This window comes from Phyllostomus discolor, chromosome 15 (assembly GCF_004126475.2).
Source record: "Phyllostomus discolor isolate MPI-MPIP mPhyDis1 chromosome 15, mPhyDis1.pri.v3, whole genome shotgun sequence".
Taxonomy (NCBI): Eukaryota; Metazoa; Chordata; class Mammalia; order Chiroptera; family Phyllostomidae; genus Phyllostomus; species Phyllostomus discolor.
In genome coordinates this window covers 7,812,066-7,831,275 of record NC_040917.2, presented here as the reverse complement: position 1 = coordinate 7,831,275, position 19,210 = coordinate 7,812,066, and the positions used below count along the sequence as shown (strand labels likewise).

Genomic DNA, 19,210 nt, shown 5'->3' with positions numbered 1-19,210 from the left:
TCTCAGCCTCTGACCTGGGCCACTGCACGGCCGCTGTGCTTGAGGTCTTCAGCTGCAGGTGTCGGGTCAGCTGGTCATGCACCCACTCCCACCCCTCCCCTCACCAGGCACAGTTTCCCACAAGAGCACAAGTGTCCCCTGGGAGGCCACTGCACAGAGGACAGGCCACCTGCAACACGGACAAGCGACTCTGAAAGAACAGAAAACAAAGAAATAGGTCGGAACCCACAGGCTGGGGCCCTGTTTTCAGTGTCACCTCGTCTTTCCCCCTCTGGGCACAGCATCAGCCACCCGTATCATCTTCCTCGAATTTAAAAAAAAAATTATTTTCACATTTTGAAGTTTTCCGCGACTCGACTTAATACATGTTTTCCTGACCTGCTGCACATCCACACCCCCGAGCACACTTCACAAACACGAGGTGGTCTGTGTGCAGGAGGCGGCTGACCCGCACCCCAGGCGAGAGGGGCAGGGTGCCCACACTGCCCACCACGCGCCAGGCCAGAGGGACCCTGGCGTCCCACTGCTCCATCTTGAACCCGCAGCACAGAAGCAAATCTCCCGGGGACTCCCCATCTTCTAGCTCCTTCCACACTCCAGGCCTGTCTTACTGAGGTCAAACAGCAACTAATGCTAATCCAGACCCCCCTTTAAAGAAAAGGCAGCTGCTAAACAACATTTTTCTAATGGTCTGTATTCCAGAAGTTTTATCTCCTTTCTCTGGCAGCTAACAACTCAGGACAACCACCCACATCCAACCGCAGGAGCCCTTTGGAAGCTGTGGAACTGGTCTGGTGGGTCACAGGACCCAGCGCGCCCTTCAGGGCTGTGTGGCAACTGTGATGTTTTATGGTTAGTTGTCAACTGTGACACAAGAGTACACAAAACCCAGATTCCCTTACTTCACGGAACAGACTGTTAGTCCTGCCGCCAAGGGCAGAGAGAAGATAAACTCTGCATTCCAATGGTTGGTTATTTTTTGGGTTAAGGGTTCAAATGAATACACTGAACTCGCAGAGAGTGTTTTAAAGTCTCTTCTTCCATTTCCGTCACCTAGTAAAACAAAACACAGAAACTATTGGATACACATTGTCCCCTGCAAATAGCACGTCCCCCACCTGACCCTGACTAGATACACTAATATCACTCGTCATGCTAAAATCTTTAACTACTAATATACAAAGTCCTTGTTCAAACTGTGTGATTAGCATGTAATATGGGGAACTGCTCTTTCATGCCTAACTTTTGTTCGGTTACGATGCAGAACAATAAAAAATCATGCATGTAAATGTGACTCATTATAGTAATCTACACGCACGATTTCTGTGAACTGCACAATTCTTTAAATGCCTTTCTTTCTTCCTATGTTATGTTTTTTTAAGATTTTTATTTATTTATTTTTTAGAGAGGGGAAGGGAGGGAGAAAGAGAGAGAAACATCAGTGTGTGGTTGCCTCTACATGGCCCCCATTGGGGGACCTGGTCCGCAACCCAGGCATGTGCCCTGACTGGGAATTGAATGGTTCACAGCCCCAGCTCAATCCACTGAGCTACGCCAGCCAGGCTATGTTATGTTTTTTTGTCATTATATTCACAGGAATGTAATTTTGGGTGTTAAATCTAACAATAAAAGTTGGGGCTTTTTTATTTTGTGTTATCTTTAACACTGAAAGTACTCACCCCAAGAAGACAGCAAACTCAGGATTATGGAAGTGCCAGGAAACAAACTCCTTGATTATTTGTGTAGTTTATTTTAATGAAATACATTTTAAACTACTGAAAGATGAACTCAACAATGTCTCTACTCCAGAAGAGAAATTACTGAAAATATTATTTTTGTAAGTCCTTTACACACTTATTTTGCGAGCCCCTTGTCCTGACGGGAAAGGCTACAGAAACCCCAGACACGCAGTGAAATCAGAGCATGGGTGGTCTCGAGCAGCCCCCCACTTCGCAGTCAAGGGGTCCTACACGTTCTCCAAAGGTGTCGGACACGGAGCTGCCGTCCAGCAAGTCCGGAAGTGAGCTGGAATCCGAACATTCAGAAGGGTGCAGCAAGAACTAGAAACTTTGAACCCAGGAGAGAGACAACTGCGAAGAAAAGACTTAAAAGGTCTGCCTTTTAGAAACCTCCAAGTGGCGATTCCAGAACCACGAAGATAAAGTGGCCAAACAATGCTGGATGTAGGTTGACTCAGTTCACCTCCACTCCAGGAGCACCGAACATGACCTTTCGGGGGCCGTGGGCTTTTTAACCCGGAGAACGTACCCCACACACCTGAGCCACCAGAAGCCAACGGGGTGTGGGCTGACCCTGTCCATGTCACCTGCAGGATTCGGGCTCCCCCGCAGTCTTTATTCTGAGTCCAACAACAGTGGAGAAGCTGGGTGGGAAGGTGCTGTGGAACCACTTCCGTGAAGGTCACTAGGATATTCCCAACTCTTCAGCATCTCCTCCGCCTCTTCCCATGAAGACGTGACCCCCGAGAAACCTCCCTCGTCTGGAAACACTCCCTTCCTCCTCCAGACTCGCCGACCAACAGGCCTGGCATCACGTGCAACACAGGCTCACGCTCCCTGCAGGGGCCCCCCCGAGAGCTCCTGCGAAAGCAGGAGATGATGAAGGGTTTGGCTGATGGGACAGTGCGTTACCAGGGCAAAGGCCAACGTCAGTGCTTGCCCATTGCTGGTAAGTCCAAGCGCACAGACGGTGGAGGCATGGGAATGCGGGGCTGAGTCAGGCACTAATAAATCACAGGCGGGTTCTCCTCCCTGCGAGCGCAGCGTTCCGGCTGAGACAGAGCCCCGTCCTCAACACGTACGTATGTGCACTTGACCCCGCTGACTAAGCTCCACACTGTTGTTTTGTTCCCAACAAACAAAAAGATGTAAGACACTCCCAGTGCCACAGTGTGAGCTGACAGCGCCCCATCTGCAGCTGCTCGGCTCCTGCTCCCCAACCAAACGAAGGCTCGAGAAACGCTCCCCTTCTCTGCTCTCCTCAGCAGCTGTGTTCTTACCGCTCGGGAGGTTCCCTGAATCCTTCAGTGCTTAAATTATTGGCAAAATTAGCAAAGTCAGCAGAACCCATCTGTAACGTATCCTGAGCAGACAACAGCAATGGGGAGGAAATGAGGGCAACTTCCAGATGATCCAAATGCCGTGGTGCACTGGATCAAATCACCCCGGGCAGCCTCTCCATCCTTGAAAACAATGTTCAGGGTCATTTACTGCAACCAGGAGTCTGTTCCCAGCTTTGCACTTGTCGGGGAAAAGCATTTGCAAGCCGAACACTGAGTTTCATTCCCTTGCAGATCTTCATTCAAGAGCAGGGGCGCTCCAGCCCCCAAGGAAACAAGCTGAAGCCCAAAGCCGAAGCCAGAGGCAGTCCCGCGGCTCAGGGCGGAAGTCTCTTCTCTCAAACATGTTGGAGGAAATAGGACGATGATCACAGCACATCAGGATGTGAGGAGGTGAACCCGAAAGATTCGCGTGTGCTGCCACCAGGGTTACTCTGCACACCCCTGCACACCCACAGGGTGACCTAGGAAACCCAGAGCTGGCCCAGGCACTGTGGCCCCTCTCCACCCCCATGCCGCTGGCACCCACAGTGCACTGCGCCCTGACCCTTGGGCCCGGAGAGACGCACGGTCCGCTCCACTGTCACCTCATGAGTCTCCCAGAGTGGTGGCAAAGTCTGTTCAAAGGGCTTTCGGTGACAGCAGTAGAATGCTGGCTCATCAGAAGGGAGTGGACATCACAGTAGGATCTGCCCCATGACCTGTCACTGCCCCTCTCTCAGAGCCAGAGTCGGCCCCCGACTCCAAAGGAAAAGCCTTCCGAATGGCACGCAAGCCGCAGCACCCTGCAGCCGCTGGGGATGTCTGCGGCCCAGAAACCGGGGTGCTGCTTCAGCTGCTGAGTCAAGGGTCACCGTTACTCCATCCGCCAAGGGCCCCTTACACCTTCTATTAAGAGTCTGAACTCTAAACAGGGGACTGACTAGGTCCTTTACTACATCCACGTCCTTTCACAGTCACAGAACCTGCCCGCAATCTCACTGGTATCGGACTCCACCCTCCCTTCCTTCACCCAGACCTATGCTGCACTTTAACAAGACAGCACTTCCTCCCATTAAAAAGAAACAAACTGAGGAAAGTATTACTGGAAGAGTCACTCCATGTCCAGAACGAAAGTGCCTGTGGTCCCCTCACCACTGTAACCCGAGTCCCTCCCCACATGGAGCCTTGCACAGAAGAGCGTGCGGTCAGCATCGGGCACCTGGGCGTGTGCGCCTGAGTGCCCACCATCTAACAGGCAGCCCGGTTCCACAGCATTCGGGCAGAGGTCAGGGACCGCCACCTACCTGACAGTCCCAGCGCCCCTGAAGCAGGGGCGGGGGGACTATTATTAGGTTCCCCAGAGGAAGGGGCAGAGCAGTGCAGGCCCTGTGGGGCTTTTAGAGACCCCTCCCCAGGGGCTCCCTCCCTCCTCTTTGGCCAGGCTGACAGCAGACATGCCCAGTGGGCTTCCCCCGAGCCGTGAGGCCGAGGCTGAGGCCAAGGCCAAGGCCAAGGCCAAGGCCCAGTGGTAAAAAACAAGAGGGAAGGAGCCTGGGTCCCAGGGGTCAGGGGAGGACAGCGGCCACCTACTCAGACCTGGGGCACAAGAAGAAGCCAACTTCTCCCTTGGCCGCACACTGCATTTTGGAGTCTCTTTTAGAGCGGGCAGAGCTACCCTAACCGATGGAGCTTTCAAGAACGATCTTCACATGTCAACAGCACACCGAATAGAGGGAAAAACACAGGAAACCAGCGTTGCTGATGAAAACTTGCGGTTTTACTCATGGCTGGAATGATTCAGCAACTCAGAGCTCCAGCAATAGTGGGCATAGAGGTGGGGTGGTTAGCGGAGTACAGAATCTTAGTAAGTCAACTAGAATTTTATTGAAATCTCCTAATGTGTTAGGTTCAGTGGGCCAATCTCCTGCATGCACACAGTGTCACAAAATTGAAGTCAAGAGATTTTACTTCAATGAATTATTCTTCAGCGATGCCTTACAAAACTACTTCCTTTCAAACTTCTTTTACAAGGCTTTGCAAAATCCACCACTGCATTTTCTTTTACCTGGAGTTTTCCAAGCAGCACACACAAGCAAATTGGTAACACGTCAGAACCCAGCTTCTCCGGAGCGAGAGCGCCCGGCCAGAGATGCTGCGCAGGCGGGAGCCGGCCCTGTGGCCCGTGCTTGCAAACTAACCAGAAGCACCTGGTTTTCAGAATGTGCGGGTGAGAGGCAGGAAGAGACCCAGGCAGTCAGAATGCAGCCAAATCAGGTATCACCACCACATCCCTGCTGGGACAGGGGAAGATGAGACTTAATAAAAATACACAGATGCCTAAGAGAAACTGCTCCTTGCATCACTGCACAATCCGATCTCTGAAAAGGGCACCTGACCCAGCCAGGTGAAGGCAGAGCTTGGCATTCAAATATCTCTGCAGGTGCGTGACCAAGTGGAAAGACATTGTGCTGAGTGAAGGCGGCCTTGCACAAGAGCACACGCTGCCTGGTTCCACTTACATGAAGTTCAAGAGCAGGCAAAACTACTGAGGGGGAAAAAGGGGTCATGGCTGACTGGGAAGGGGCTGAGAGAACTTTCTGGGCTATTGGGTTTACCAGAACAGAAGCAGGGGTTCCACAGGTGTGCACGTTTGCCTCAACTCATAAAACAGCACTCTTAAAATACATGCATTTCGGTCTATAAATGTCACCTGAAAAGAATGTAAAACGTTTCAACTCGTTTATGATGTGTACACTGAAGTGTTCAGCGGTAAAATTAAGTGACTGATATGAGTGACTTATTTTGAACTATACCCAGAAAGACGGACTGACGGACGGACAGAGATGGGTGGACAGATGTATGAAGCAAATACAGTGAAATGTTAACACGTTGTAGAATCTGGGTGGTGGGCAAACGGGTGTCCACTATACTCCATATTCTTGCAACTTGTCTGTGTGTTTGAAAATTTGCATGATCAAGAGTTGAAGGAAACGACAATTATGTTGAGATCTCTCGCTTTGCTGATTCTCTCAAAGTGATGAAACTCTTGCTTTGATTATTCACAGCAATTGTAAAATAAGTCACTTTTTTAGTCAGTCAATCACCCAAAGCTATAAATTCCTAAATGTAAAGTCTTAAAACATGTGACCCTGAATTGCAGATGTAGCACTGTGTGTGTGCACATTCTCCGGACAAAATAACAGTAACTGCAGTTAACAAAACTTTCTTGTGTACTTAAAAGTTATTGAGAGGGTAGATCTACAAAGTTCTCATCGCGATAAAAAAACTGTAACTATGTGTATGGTAACAGACGTTAGCCAGACTCACTATGATAATATGCACTATAAATAAATATCAAATCATTATGCTGTACACCTGAAACTAACATAATGCCATGTCAAGTGTTTCTCGATTTTAAAATCGCTTACTTTCTACCTCTGTACAGTACAAAACATTTTCTCCTTTAGCCCTATGACACATTCTGTAACTTGAAGCAAATTACAACGGGGAAGGAATCGCACTGAGGATCTTAGATGACGGGCAAGTCCATCACCACTTTGAAAATAGTGTCCGCCGTGTCTCCTTAATGTTGCTTTTATCAATCAAATCCAGGTGTGGCGTTGTAAAACCTGAACCGGGCAAGAACGTGAGCGTGGCTCTGGGCAGCGCTGGCTGACAGCAGGCAGTACTACGACCAAACCAACAGAAAGGAACAGCAGGGTGTTGGGTTGTACATGCCGCCCACCCCCCCAGAGCCAGGAATGTCAGTGCGCACAGGAGCCACTCAACAAAAACTCACGTCCTGACCACGCTCCGAGGTCTAGCTCTGCTCCCGCCTTGTCGTCCGGTGTTTCCCTGACTGTGCAAACCCACCAGATGCACTCGGGACCACAGAGTCTCTCATCTGCAGGGATCAGGGCCCATCATCCTGGGTCCCATTCACGCAGGAGTCTTTCCCTAACACGCCTGACGCCTGGCCGTCCCGCGGCCAGGACGCTTACAGTAAGTAAGCAGGTCGTGAGTTCATGGCCGAAGAAGGCAGCCCACCCCACCCCGCCCCACCCCACAGGGGGCCTGGCTGTTCAGACACCTCTGACATTCCAGGATCTGCAGCACGAGGACGTTTGATTTGGGGATGACCAGCGGGTCCCTCCGGGGCCTGATATGCTATCAATTGGTTTGCTGACAGTGCCAGACACTCAGCTGGGGAGACAGGATGGGGATGAAGTGACAAGGCCCCATCCCTCAGGGGCCTTGCACTTACTTGCCTGGGAATCCCAGAATGCCAAAGTTGAAATATCCTCGTTTTTAAATCGGGTTACAATCACTTCCCACCCAACACGCCCTCAGCCCACCTCTGTCCTCTCCAATAGCAAGGGAATCCAACTTTGCTCTTCTTCTATGTAATGCTCCAACTAGTTCTGAAAGATTATCGTCTCTCTCCTTAGTTTTAATTTCCCAGGAAAGGAGAAGGTGGAAGTTCAGTTTGAAAACCTCTGAAGCTCACAGACCCAGCACAGAAAACAAGCAAATGCCGTTCTTACGCTGCTCCACAGAGCAGGGAGCCTGGAGTCACACTCCTCTCTGTCCCCCCGACACCTCCCAGGTGCTGCAGCGTGGAGGGGGGACCAGCATTTGTTGATAGAATGACAGGAACACTGGGAGGTTAAGGGCAGAGTCCCCTGGAACCACCCCGGGGCCCAGCCCCTCACACGTGCCCAGCCCCCACCCCTGGGCCCGCTCCGGGGAGAGCTCAGCGTTATGGTGCCAGGCTCAGAGGATGGATTTAGAAAGCTGCACAGAACCAGACGCAGGGCGACAGCAGCCATCAGACATCACCCAGATTTAACTGCCCTAAAATTAGCAGTGGGAGCAAAGCGGTTACTGCAGCGATTGCGTCAGAGCTCTTCCGACTGGCCGGCTGCCAGCTTTAAACAAATCGCCCGCTTTCCCGACCAGGGAAACAATATTCTGGAACAGAGCCAGCTCAGCATTTCAATGAGCGTTCCCTCGCTATTACTGGTTTCCCATTCAGTGACAAGGTGAACAAAGTCTGCACGGGCTCCACCTGCCAGGGGAGCGTTGTCTTTGTTGTAAGCACTTCTTCTCTGGGGGAGTGAAGGACTGTGGGTGAATCCGTTCCCATATGTAAATGCCTGAAACTTATTTAGGGACTCACAGGCAGACTGGCTTAAACAAAGATCATGCAAATCCAAGCAAAGCATACATGCAAAACAAAAACTGTTTTCCTCTGGAGAGTACTTCCTCTCATCCTGGCCAGGGCTCCGGAGCTAAAGAAATGTTCTCTGCGTGGTCACGGAGAGCCCCCCACTTCCCAAGGAAGCCTACATGGCCCGATTCCCCCGCAGGCCGGAGGTTACAAAACTTCTCCTGGATGACGGGCAGTCCACTGGCAGAGAGACGGGGCACATTTTAGACCAGAACAATAAGCTCATTAGCCCAACCCTGGGACACGGTTTCCCCCTTTCAGGGGCAGTTGGCTGAATAATTCCACCATTCCCATATGCGTGCACCTTCTTTCCTCCCTCCCTCCTTCCCTCTCTCCTTTCATTCATTCCTTTTGTGGTTCACTGAGACAGGCCATACCTCACAAGGCAGCCGTGGGGAGGAAGAAAGAGGCCCAAAGTTGGAGCAAAGAAACAGGATTTAAACCCTAAGAACTGAGATTCAGAAAACCACATGTTCTCTCTCATTAAACCTCGGTTTCTGCATCAGTGAAGGTTCTCTCTTACAAAAACGTAAATGAAAGCCCAACACAATAGCTGTTCTGAAGTTTATCTTTAGCAGTACTCTCTCCCAAGTTCTTTACTCTGCTCCTAAATCAAAAACATCGGCTTCCCTCCCTCACTCTTATCATCGTTTAAAACTTTTTAAATAGGGAAACGGATCAATTATTCTATTGAAATGATGACAATAACAGTCAGATAAACCATTAGCTTGATCAGTTAGGGGATTTTACTGTTACTCAAGCTAACCGCTCAGCTTTGCCTACTGCCCCCCACCACAGCTCACCTCAGTACACAGATGTCAACAAAGAGGAGTTAGCATGATATCCCCCTAAATTCACATAATGTAGGAATTAGTACGTCAGCATACCAAGGACAAAAGGTTCTACCTGTAAGATTAAAGCTATGGTTACTGAGCACCTACTATATCCAAGGCATAAATAAGTAACATTCTACTGTCCTTTGCTATCCTTAAACTAAAAGTGATCACTCAGTACAGGGGCACTATATACTACTGACGGGTTTTTGAAATCACTGTTTCCTGTACAAATCATCATGGCTAATGGGCTGAGAGATAAGACTGCAGGTAACGTTGCACAATCCAGAAAGCATGTGCAGCCATCTTTACTAAGGAGCCCAAACCAGGGCTCTTAGGGAAACTGAAGCCATCTGACTCCCACAAGGCTGTGCAGCAGTTGGCTGGGACCAGGCTCTGAAACCCAGGAAGGGGTTATGCACACCCTCGTGAAGGCCAGGTGGCTCCCCGCTTCTGCTCAGGGCACCCAGTCCCCCGGAACTACACCCTCTGACGGGCTCCACAGGTTCTGCTGTGGTTACCATCTTCAGAAACACCATTCTGACCGGTTCAGGATCCGAGTTGAGTCACAGGTCATTTCAAATAACCCAGAAAAGACATAAAATGAGGTCCTCCAGTTAGATCGTTTAAAACAGAGAGAACTTTATGGCAACGCTGCTTAGTTCAACAACAGCCAAGGCACACAGTGCCGCCCTGTGCAAACGACGGCTCTCAATTATCTCTTGAACAAATATCTGCTTGCTAAGAGCCTGCTGTGTGGCAAGGAATGCAGGAGTGCGGGGCTGCAGCCGAGAGCCTGGGACGTCCCTGCCCAGAGGCCGCTGCTGCTCTGCTGAGGTGCGGAACGGGGCCACACACAAAACCAACAGACAATAAAGGCAGGCGGGGCAAGTGCTGCAGATTACAGCCAGCATGGCACGGGAGGGGCCCGTAGTGCTAGTTCAGCCCCTGGCTGCAGGGTGCGGCCCTCCCAGGCCACAGGCTCTCTGGAGGGGCTGGGACCCCTCGCCTCCCTCACACCAGGGGCTGCTGTGGGCTCCAGTTCCAGCAGGGAACACGCCAGTAGAACTACCCTATTAATTGGCACCGGTTAGTTGTGTCCTTGGACCCCGATCCTGGGTCGGTGGCAGCTCTGTGTGAGAGGATGGTGCTTCTTAAACAGCTGAGTTCTATCAGAAATGCTCCCAGAATGGTGTCCCCCGTTATAGTATCCCCCCACCCCCCAAATATGAAACCTCAAACTAAGCAACCCACAACCAGCTCTGGAAGGAAACAGGCCAACATGAAACACCCTTGGGAAAACGACCACAGTAAGTACAGGGTGCATTCAGGTGCTGCCTGTCTGAAGCTCCCCTCATAAGACTCCTGCAGGCCCCCTAGAAGTTGTTTCCAAAAGGTCACGACCTCTCACCAGAGAGGATGGAAGAGCAGCAGTCTCCAGACCGGGGCTGCACTTTTCATAGGGTAACAAACGTGCTGTCGAGGTGCAAAAGAAAACATTCCAACGTCTATTTATTTTTCATATCGCCCTTCTTAAAATTTATAATTTTGTGTCTCATAATGTCCACCTTTTAGCATGAAAGTTATACACATACATACAACATGTAAGTATACACAAACATATGTGCAACTATATGAACATACACACAGACATACATATATAGGTATTGAGACCAGTGATTTTGATAGACGGGACACATAGTGAAGAAGTTCAGAGGCCCCACTATGAGGAAATAATTGTTCTTTAGATTAAGGCATTAAACAAGTGAAACAAACCCTGGCTGGCTCAGTGGATTGAGTGCGGGCTGCGAACCAATGCATCACAGGTTCAATTCCCAGTCAGGGCACATGCCTGGGTTGCGGGCCACAGCCCCCAGCAACCACACACTGATGTTTCTCTCTCTCTCTTTCTCCCTCCCTTCCCTCTCTAAAAATAAATAAATAAAATCTTTTAAAAAACACGTGAAACAATAGTTTCATCCTGTGTGAAAGGATCAAAAGTACTTCTTAAAATTCAGAAACATCACCACAAGAGCTAGTCCCGGCCCCCGTGAATACTGCTGCTCAACGCGGAGCCAGACGCGCTGCAGACACAGGCCGAGAAGGTGGAGAGAGCCGCCGGGTGCAGGCCTCCCCGGAGGGGCCACTGCAGCTCGGGGACTATTTGAAGCTTGAGACCTTCGAGACCCTGCAGGCTCGGGAGAGCCATTCCTGCATCCTCTAAAGAATTCAAATGAGGGGCCTTGCCCATAATAAGAGTTATCACCAGAAATAACTTTTTATGGGCAACTACAGGGCAGGACAAGCCTCTAATTACTGAGCATCCATTCTTCGACTCGTTCTGAGGATGATATTCCTCCGCTCTGAAGCCCCCCGGTGCCTCACCTCAGCCTTAGTTCTGAATGTCACAGACTTAGTTCTGAATGTCACTTTCCCTTTGTGTCTCTGGCTCTCTCACGTATGTGGGGTTCCCCTAGGTACACAGGTAATTACATGTGCTTATTTTTTCTTGTTAATCTAACGTGCCTCCTATATATTTAACTATCAGACCAGCCAAAAGAACCTTCAAGGGCAGACGGAAGGCCCTCCCTCCCCCCTACATGGATGACACAGGCTACTGTGCCCCAACGCATTGGGCTGGCCAGAAAGTCCATTTAGTTTTTTCTGTAAAATATAAGACATATTTTTCATTTTCACCACTAACTTTATTGATTAGGATATTTTGAGTGTGTTGGCTATCTCCCACTATTGGCTTCTAGTGGGTAGAGGCCGGGGCTGCTGCTAAACATCTTCTAATGCATAAGACAGCCCCACGGCAAAGAATTATTTGGCCAAAATATCGATAGTACCAAGAAACTTCGCAAACCACTTTTGACATATTCAATCAGTCATACCATCTTCTCCATACACTGCACAAATCCTTTTTTTTTTGCATTTTGGTTGCATTTTTACTTTTCTTGAAATAATAAAACATAATATGCCAAAAATGTTGCATATCTTCTTCCACATCCAATATTAAAATGGCTGCACAAAAATTCACCAATATATTGATAACCTTTGTCTTTAATGCATACTGATATATGACAGTTGTCACAATACAATCTAACAGAATTGTTTCTAATGCAGTTAAAGACAACTAAGCAAGCACTGCCAGAGCCATCGTACAGAAAAACACTAAATGAACTTTTTGGCCAACACCATATGAATAGTCAGAAATCTTAAAAGTCTACACAATAATTCTACTGAGGCATACCTAATTTTTTACTCACCCTAGAGTTCTAACTTCCCACAGAAACAATCTTTAACACTGGCTCTTTCCCTAGCTTGTTTTACTTAAGAGCAATTGAACACTGCTCTGGACTAACTACTTTGGTTTCTCGAACAGCTCAACTACCTGGGAGCTCCTTCCGGCAGACTTAGCAGCCGTGCAAAGTGAAAACGATGGAGTAAAACAACTTGGCAGAGCCGGGAGGCCCCTGTGGCTAAGTGTTTATTTGTACATCAGGAAGAGAAGAGTATCAACTAATTAAAATACGAGGAAAATTAGGAAAGATTATGGTTCCTTTCCCCAGTATCTGCAAACAACTCACAAGACATACGACCCTGCAAAAATAAGTTTAACAAAGTCCAACATTCTGACTTTTTTTTCCCCACAATCTTTTCAGTGTCTAAGACCTTGCCACAGGTCACAGATCACAGGGTGACCCTAGGCATTCAGACAGTCATTAAATATTTCTCAGTCACCAAGCACATGCACAGTATGGTTCCAGTCACCAGGGACACACGAAATCTGACCTCATTTCCTTCTTAGAATAACTCGGTCAGTAGAACCAGCAGAGGAGGAGTGGCGTGGTCTTGCAGCATACCCGTGTGGAACAGGTGGAGAGACAGACTAGTTATAAAATACTAAGTGCATTAACACTGTACTATAACCAAAGGAATGTGACTCCTTGTAAACCTGGAAGGAAGCTTCCAGAGACATGATTCACGGTTCAGCCAGTTTAACCATTTATCACCAACTGAGGTGAAGTTATAAAGAGCAGTCTGACCTAATGGGCAGGCACCATTTCCGTGGGAGGGCAGGCAAAGGTGCTACATGAGAGAATCAAAACTCCAAAAACCACCGTGGGAGAACGCAGCACCAGGAGGCACGGTGCGTGTCGGGCCCTGCAAGGAGACTGGCACAGGAAGGGCAGACCGGGCTCAGGGGCAGCACGTGAGTGAGGCCGCGGGGTTCAGAGCAGAGTAAACTCGCCAAGTGAGAGCAGCATGGCCACCGGAAGACGGACGCAGACTTGACTGCAGTGCAGGTGGGACTCGCTGGGCAGGAAGGACAGCCTGCCTACTCGACAGGGGTTGTGAGAGGACACATCGGTGCCCTGCCCAACTGTGACAGGCACCGTTCAGCGAGTGACTGAAACACCTCCATGGAAGGGTTTGCTCTGCGAACCACCAGGGAGCAGGATTCAAATGAGGAGGTAGAGTTAGACTCAATTTTGTAGACACAAGACACTTTCTGGTGGTCAAAAGCATCAGAAAGGTGGGCTCGCCTTCCTGGCGATGTTCAGGTGCTGCTGGGAGACCTCTATGCCCAGTGTACGAGTATAAAGGGATCCGAGCATCAAAGAAGGGTTAGCTGAGCCGGTCCGTGACTCCCACGCCCTGGTACTTAGTGCAGTTTTCACTGGCCCAGCAAAAGGCGAAAGCATCTCTGTATGGGCGGGTACACGAATGTGTGTATGGGGAGTACACATGCACATGCGTACAGGGGGTACAAGCACACAGGCGGGGGGGGGGGGGGCCGCGGGGGATGCCTGCGCATGCGTGGAGGTAACTTTAACAAACGTCCTCTCTGGAGCGGAAGAACGTTCCTCTACCCCGACCTACAGCGTGCATCTTATTCCTTTGGGGAGCAGGGGTGGCAGGGTAGGACTTACAAGCCCATGTTACACAACTCTAACTGCCAAATCATGACGCGCTGCTAATTGTCCTACCACATCCCATAAACATAAAGCTCTCTGAGACAGGCTAAAATTAAAAGTGATTGCTGTGTTCATTTTCAAGTAGCAACGTCACAGCCTGACAAACATGACCATCACTAAAACTTGCTTCTGTTTTCGCTTTTAAGTTCAAGGATGAAAACAAAAAGTAGAGGGACCCCGTGAATGATAACCCTCAAGCCCTTTCTGGTACAGGGACGCTATGACGAGGCTCCACTTCTCTCAACTGTATCTTTTCATCAGTCCTGTCGTGGGAATTAGCTATACCATGTTGCGTACGTGTTTAAAAAAAGGAACGAGGATTGGGCTGCACTACATATGAAGTCTCTCCAGAAAGGGAGCCTCTGATACTGCGGATCAGATCTGGCTTCCCCAAAACCACTCTCTGGAACCAAAGTTTATGAACCAAGTTCGGACAGGACCCAAATGATTTATCTCAAGTCTGGAGCATTGACATTCCTATCACATTCTTATCCCTCCCTTAAAAGGAGTCACGGGTAAAGGTGATGGGAACAGAAAAGCCATTTCTGAATCAATGGTTTCAGAGTAAGTCAAGTAAGCTGTAACTATCATTAGCATTCACATACAAGCTGACTATAAGCCAGAGAAAGACACTTCCACACTCATGAGGAAATGTTCATTATCTCCATCCTTTGCTCATTGTCATTACTCTAATACATTTATTTGAAATGTTTAAAGAAGCCTAAAATTTTGGTGCTGAAGGAGATCATGGAAACACTTCGTCCAAACTCACTTGCGACAGGTAGTAGGGTCAGGAAAGGGGAGTTTCTGGTCCTTCTTGCCCAGCGCTCCTTCTATTCCATGAGCCTGCAAAGCAATTAGTTACCCTAAATAGAAGCAGAAAATCTGGAATGTGGGTTCCTATATTGTTTAGGACTGCACTGCAGATTTCATTCAAGTTCAAAACAAACAGACAAACAAACACCTTTGATTTTCAGTTCACAGTTTCACAGTCTAAATTTTCTTCAAAGTCAGCGTGTCTTTGAAAGGAGTTGTAATGCTAAACTACCACCGGGAGTAGATCATAAATTCAAAGACCCAATGTCTTCCACAATCTACAAACAGAAGACGACCCTGCATTTACCATCACGGCTGGGGGACAGGGAGCTATATCCACACCTGCACACAGTTCTTTGCAAAGCCTGCAGTAAGTGAGCAATCCCTTTTAAGCTACTTTTGATGACCAAACACAGCACTTTTAAGCCAGTGTCAATTTCCAGACAATTGCCCTTTCAGGCAGCTCACTAGTATTTCCTCACTTTCAAGAACAGATAGATTTTCAAAATGAGTAGCCCATTACCCCTTTTGCCTCAGGTAAAAAGATCCCTCAAGGTAGACAGGTGTTTTACTAAGCTCAAGTATCAAAAACTCTTCAAAATACCATTTCAGTCCTAGGAGAAGGGGGGGCGAGGGGGGAGCTTACTAACCCATATTACACTGCTTTAACGGCCAAATCATGATGCTCTGATAACTCTCCCATTACATTCCATACCTGTAAAGCCCTCCGAGAAAGGCTAAAATTTAAAGACACGAAAAGCAAAAGCATTTGATGGAAACTGTGCACTTAGACCAGCCAGAGGACACTGGCAGCTTCACCTCCATTCCTACCATGTATCTCCTGCTTGCTTTTCCTGCCCGAAGGCTCACACTGGTTCTTATCCAAGTTCACTGCACCCCATCTATAGGTGGCATGTGGGTACTGATAAAAAAGCTGTTCCTAATTTGATTTTCTATTTCCCAGATGTTAGCTACGAGAGTTTTTTCTTCAGCTATTTATGAATACGCTGATTTAGAACACACAAATTCGGGGTGTTATACTTTAAGCTGAGCAAGACACACAATAAAGGACAGCTATAAAGATCATTTCAGGATATTTCTTTTGCTTATAAATATGTTTGCCTACCTGGGCAAGATCTGGACAGGCTGCGATGGTCTTGCTTGAAAAAAAAAAAAAAAGCACTTGAAAAAAAAAAAAAGCACTTGAAATACACAACTGGGAACATGCTGCTGCTGAAATGGCCAACTGCAGGCTACCGTGCTTCTCCTAAAAGGGGTTGTGCTTAAAAATGAAAAGCCAACCACCAACTACCAGCTGGGAAAAAAGAAAGCTGTTCCTAACATAATCCTTGGTACTAATCAGGCGTATATACGTCAACTACACCTCTTCCCCAAATGCATCAATGGAAGTTTCAGCCAGAGTCAATGCTGTTTGCATCCAAAACTCAAGAAAGATTGTACTTTCCCATGAATAAATTCTTGCACACCCCTGCCAATCATGCCGTGAACTACAAAATCAAGTGGTGAATGAACGTCATAGGCGGAAATGCTGTCTGAAGAGACTTGCAAATCTCACCAGACAACTTTGAATTCTTCAAATAAATCAAAACATGAAACAGACATCTTAAATTTGTGACTAGCAGCAGTAACCAAGTTGTCTCTTAAAATTCATCTTTAGGAGAGCAGAAATAATGGGCCACCTTTTGATAACTAAATAAATATTGATTTATAGGGAAGTAACATGTGTCAAGGAAAGTGAGTGCTGGACTTTTGCCCCTCTCATTACTAACTGGAAAACTGAAAACATTAAGACCTGGTTGAGAATAAGCGACTGCGAAGCCCGGTTCACTAAATGTCTGTCATAAGAAAGCCATCTAGTGTTAACATTTAGAAGTGAAAACTGCAGACAAAAGAGGCAAAGAAAAAGAGATTATTTGAGTGACTATTTTGAACTTACTGAGCAAACCTATGAGAATCGCCCAGGTTCTTTGTTTAAAAAAAAAAAAAGAAAGAAAGAAAAAAGCCACCCTTATCCAAACCAAGTCTCAGTCTGAGCAAAATCCAAGATCTCTGCAATTTTATTTTAAACCCCAGTCCTGCTTGGTGGCCACAATCCTGTGCCCAGTGCACTTGACGTTTTCCGTGCGCAAGCTGGAGTCATCTCGGGCTGAATTAATTTAACCGAAGCAGGTTAATGATGACAAATCCCTCCCAGAGGGGCAATGCCAACTTGTTTTCCTTCCAGAGGAGCCACGGCTCGCACTCCGAGAGGACGAACCGGAATTGATTCCCCGGGTTTGCCGCACGGTAGAAAATTCATGGTAGGTGCCCCAGGGGATACTCCCGGGGCACGGCCAAACTAGCTCAGATAGCGCGGGGAACCGAACGGGACCGAGAGAGGAGGACGCTGCGAACCTCCGCGCCTGGGCGGCGGCAGAGAATCTAACTCCAAAGGAAGGTCGCTCCGAGCCAGAGGGTCGCCGGCCGCTCCGAGTCCTCCTACAAAGGGGGATCCGGCGCGGCGGGGGCTCGGGCACCACCTCCCCGGGAGCCACCCGCGGCAAGTTGGGCAACAGCCCCGCCCGGCGCGCCACTTCACCGCCTCGGGCAACCTTTCATCTTTTCTCGGAGGTCAGTCACAGAGGAGTCACCGACACCCAGAGGGGGTCCTCATTAGTGTGCGTGTCACCAAGACGGAAATAACCTTTCAGCCGATCCACAACTTTGAGAGAACGAACCGCGGCGGCTCCGCTTCCACCGGGCTGGGGAGCGCGGGCGCGTCAGCGAGCTGGACCCCGGAGCCCGAGCCCCCCGCACTCCCCAAGCAGCCCCGCTGTTAGCCCCCCGGGGCAGCCCCTTCACCAAGGGACAATCCCGGCCGAGCGGGTCCCCAGACACCACCCGCAGGGGCCCGTCTGCTCGCCCGACACGCACCTCGGAGACGCGGTCCGCCGGGACCGGCTACAGCCCGCGAGCGCGCGGCGACTACCGGGGCCGCAGCCTGGCCGCCCGCCGCCCCGCTCTGCCCATCGGCTCGGACTCTGCCCGCGCCGGGCTCCGGGCGAAGGCGGCCGGACCCGCCGGCAACGCTGGAGCTGTCGGCCTGCGCTCGGGCGGGCGGCCGGCCGCGGAGGGCGCGCGGCGCAGCTCCTCCTCCGCCGCCGCCGTCCGTGTCCTCCTCGAGCTCCGCCGACTCTTCCCGGGCTCCGGGTCTGCTGCGCCGGCTCCGGACGCCGCCGCCCGCCGGCCCGGAGGCTCCGCCCCCCGCCCGCGCCGCCAGCTCTCATTGGCCGCCGCCTGCAGGCCCCCTCGGCCCCGCCCCGCGATTGGGCGCTGGCTCCGTCTGTCCTGGAGGCTCCGGGGCTCCGTGCGCAGCTGGTGCGCCGTTCCCAGGCCCCCGTGCTCCGGAGCGGCGCGAACCTTAGGGGCTCGGGCTCCTTCCCAGGAGGTGGCTGAGGTCTCAAGAGGAGTGCAGCTTACCTGGGCCCGCCTACTGGGAAAGCCGTCCTCCTCGGGACTCCTTCGCCTCTCTGGCATGGAGAAGCGAACCCCAGAAGCAGGCTCCGAGTCGCCCCCTGCGCAGTCGCGACCCCGACCAGGCCTCCACTCAGAAGTTGGGAGAATCGCACCCTCCTGACTCCCGGGTCCACGGGCCTCGAAGCCCTGAGTGTCGCTGGCCGAGCAAAGGCCGGCAGCCGCGGGCGCTACGCAAGCACCTGCCTTGGACGCTGCAGACTTGCCGCATCTGTGTTCACTACGAGACAGCAGAGGAACAGTTCCTGCTGTGTGCCAGCCTCGCGGACGCCCGAAACCACCAAGGCGGTACCCCTACCGTGTGCCAGCACCGGGGACAGGGTGGGGCCCCCGGACCTCCCAGGCAGTGCTGCACTGTCCTGCGCCCGGTGGCTAGTGTGGGATGTTGCACAGAGAATCGCATAAATACAACTTTAGAATGGGCTTCGGTGGGTGGCGATGCTCGGGAGCCGAGACCTTTCGGAGTCAGGAAGGAGACGGAGAGGCACGTAGTCCGGCGCCCCGGCACAGCTCAGGCCCCACCCCGCCCCGCCCTCCAGGCAGGCCTCAACTGCAGGGACAAATGCTCTTGGGTCTCTGCCCCCACGAGGAGGAAACGAACGTGTTATATCCATCTTCTCTATTTTCCCAGAAGATGTAGATCACCCAGGAGGAAGCATTACCTGAAACTATTCATGTAAATTATTCCATAGGTGAATTGGTTGCTGAAAGATTAAGGATCTCAGGAGACTCTTTTAAACTAGACTGGAGTTGA

General features: G+C 50.2%; 2 protein-coding genes across 4 annotated transcripts in view; one reads left to right on the top strand and one right to left on the bottom strand.

The window, feature by feature from the left end:
• SIPA1L2 (signal induced proliferation associated 1 like 2) overlaps positions 1–18,123 on the bottom strand; it is a 192,258-nt gene extending 174,135 nt beyond the window's left edge. For 2 of the 3 annotated variants that reach the window (XM_036016119.1, XM_028531379.2), the window contains exon 1: positions 17,857–18,123. The gene's annotated coding sequence lies outside the window, so the exon portion shown is untranslated. The remainder of the gene's footprint in view (positions 1–17,856) is intronic. The other variant, XM_036016121.1, reaches the window with a different exon arrangement.
• Positions 1,924–18,559, top strand: LOC114512450 (collagen alpha-1(I) chain-like). The gene is made up of 6 exons (XM_028531411.1): positions 1,924–2,020; positions 2,527–2,688; positions 3,802–3,928; positions 4,503–4,589; positions 17,286–17,553; positions 17,654–18,559. The coding sequence occupies exons 1-6, from the start codon at positions 1,924–1,926 to the stop codon at positions 18,557–18,559; spliced, it is 1,647 nt and encodes a 548-aa protein (XP_028387212.1).
• Positions 18,560–19,210: the final 651 nt, after the last annotated feature.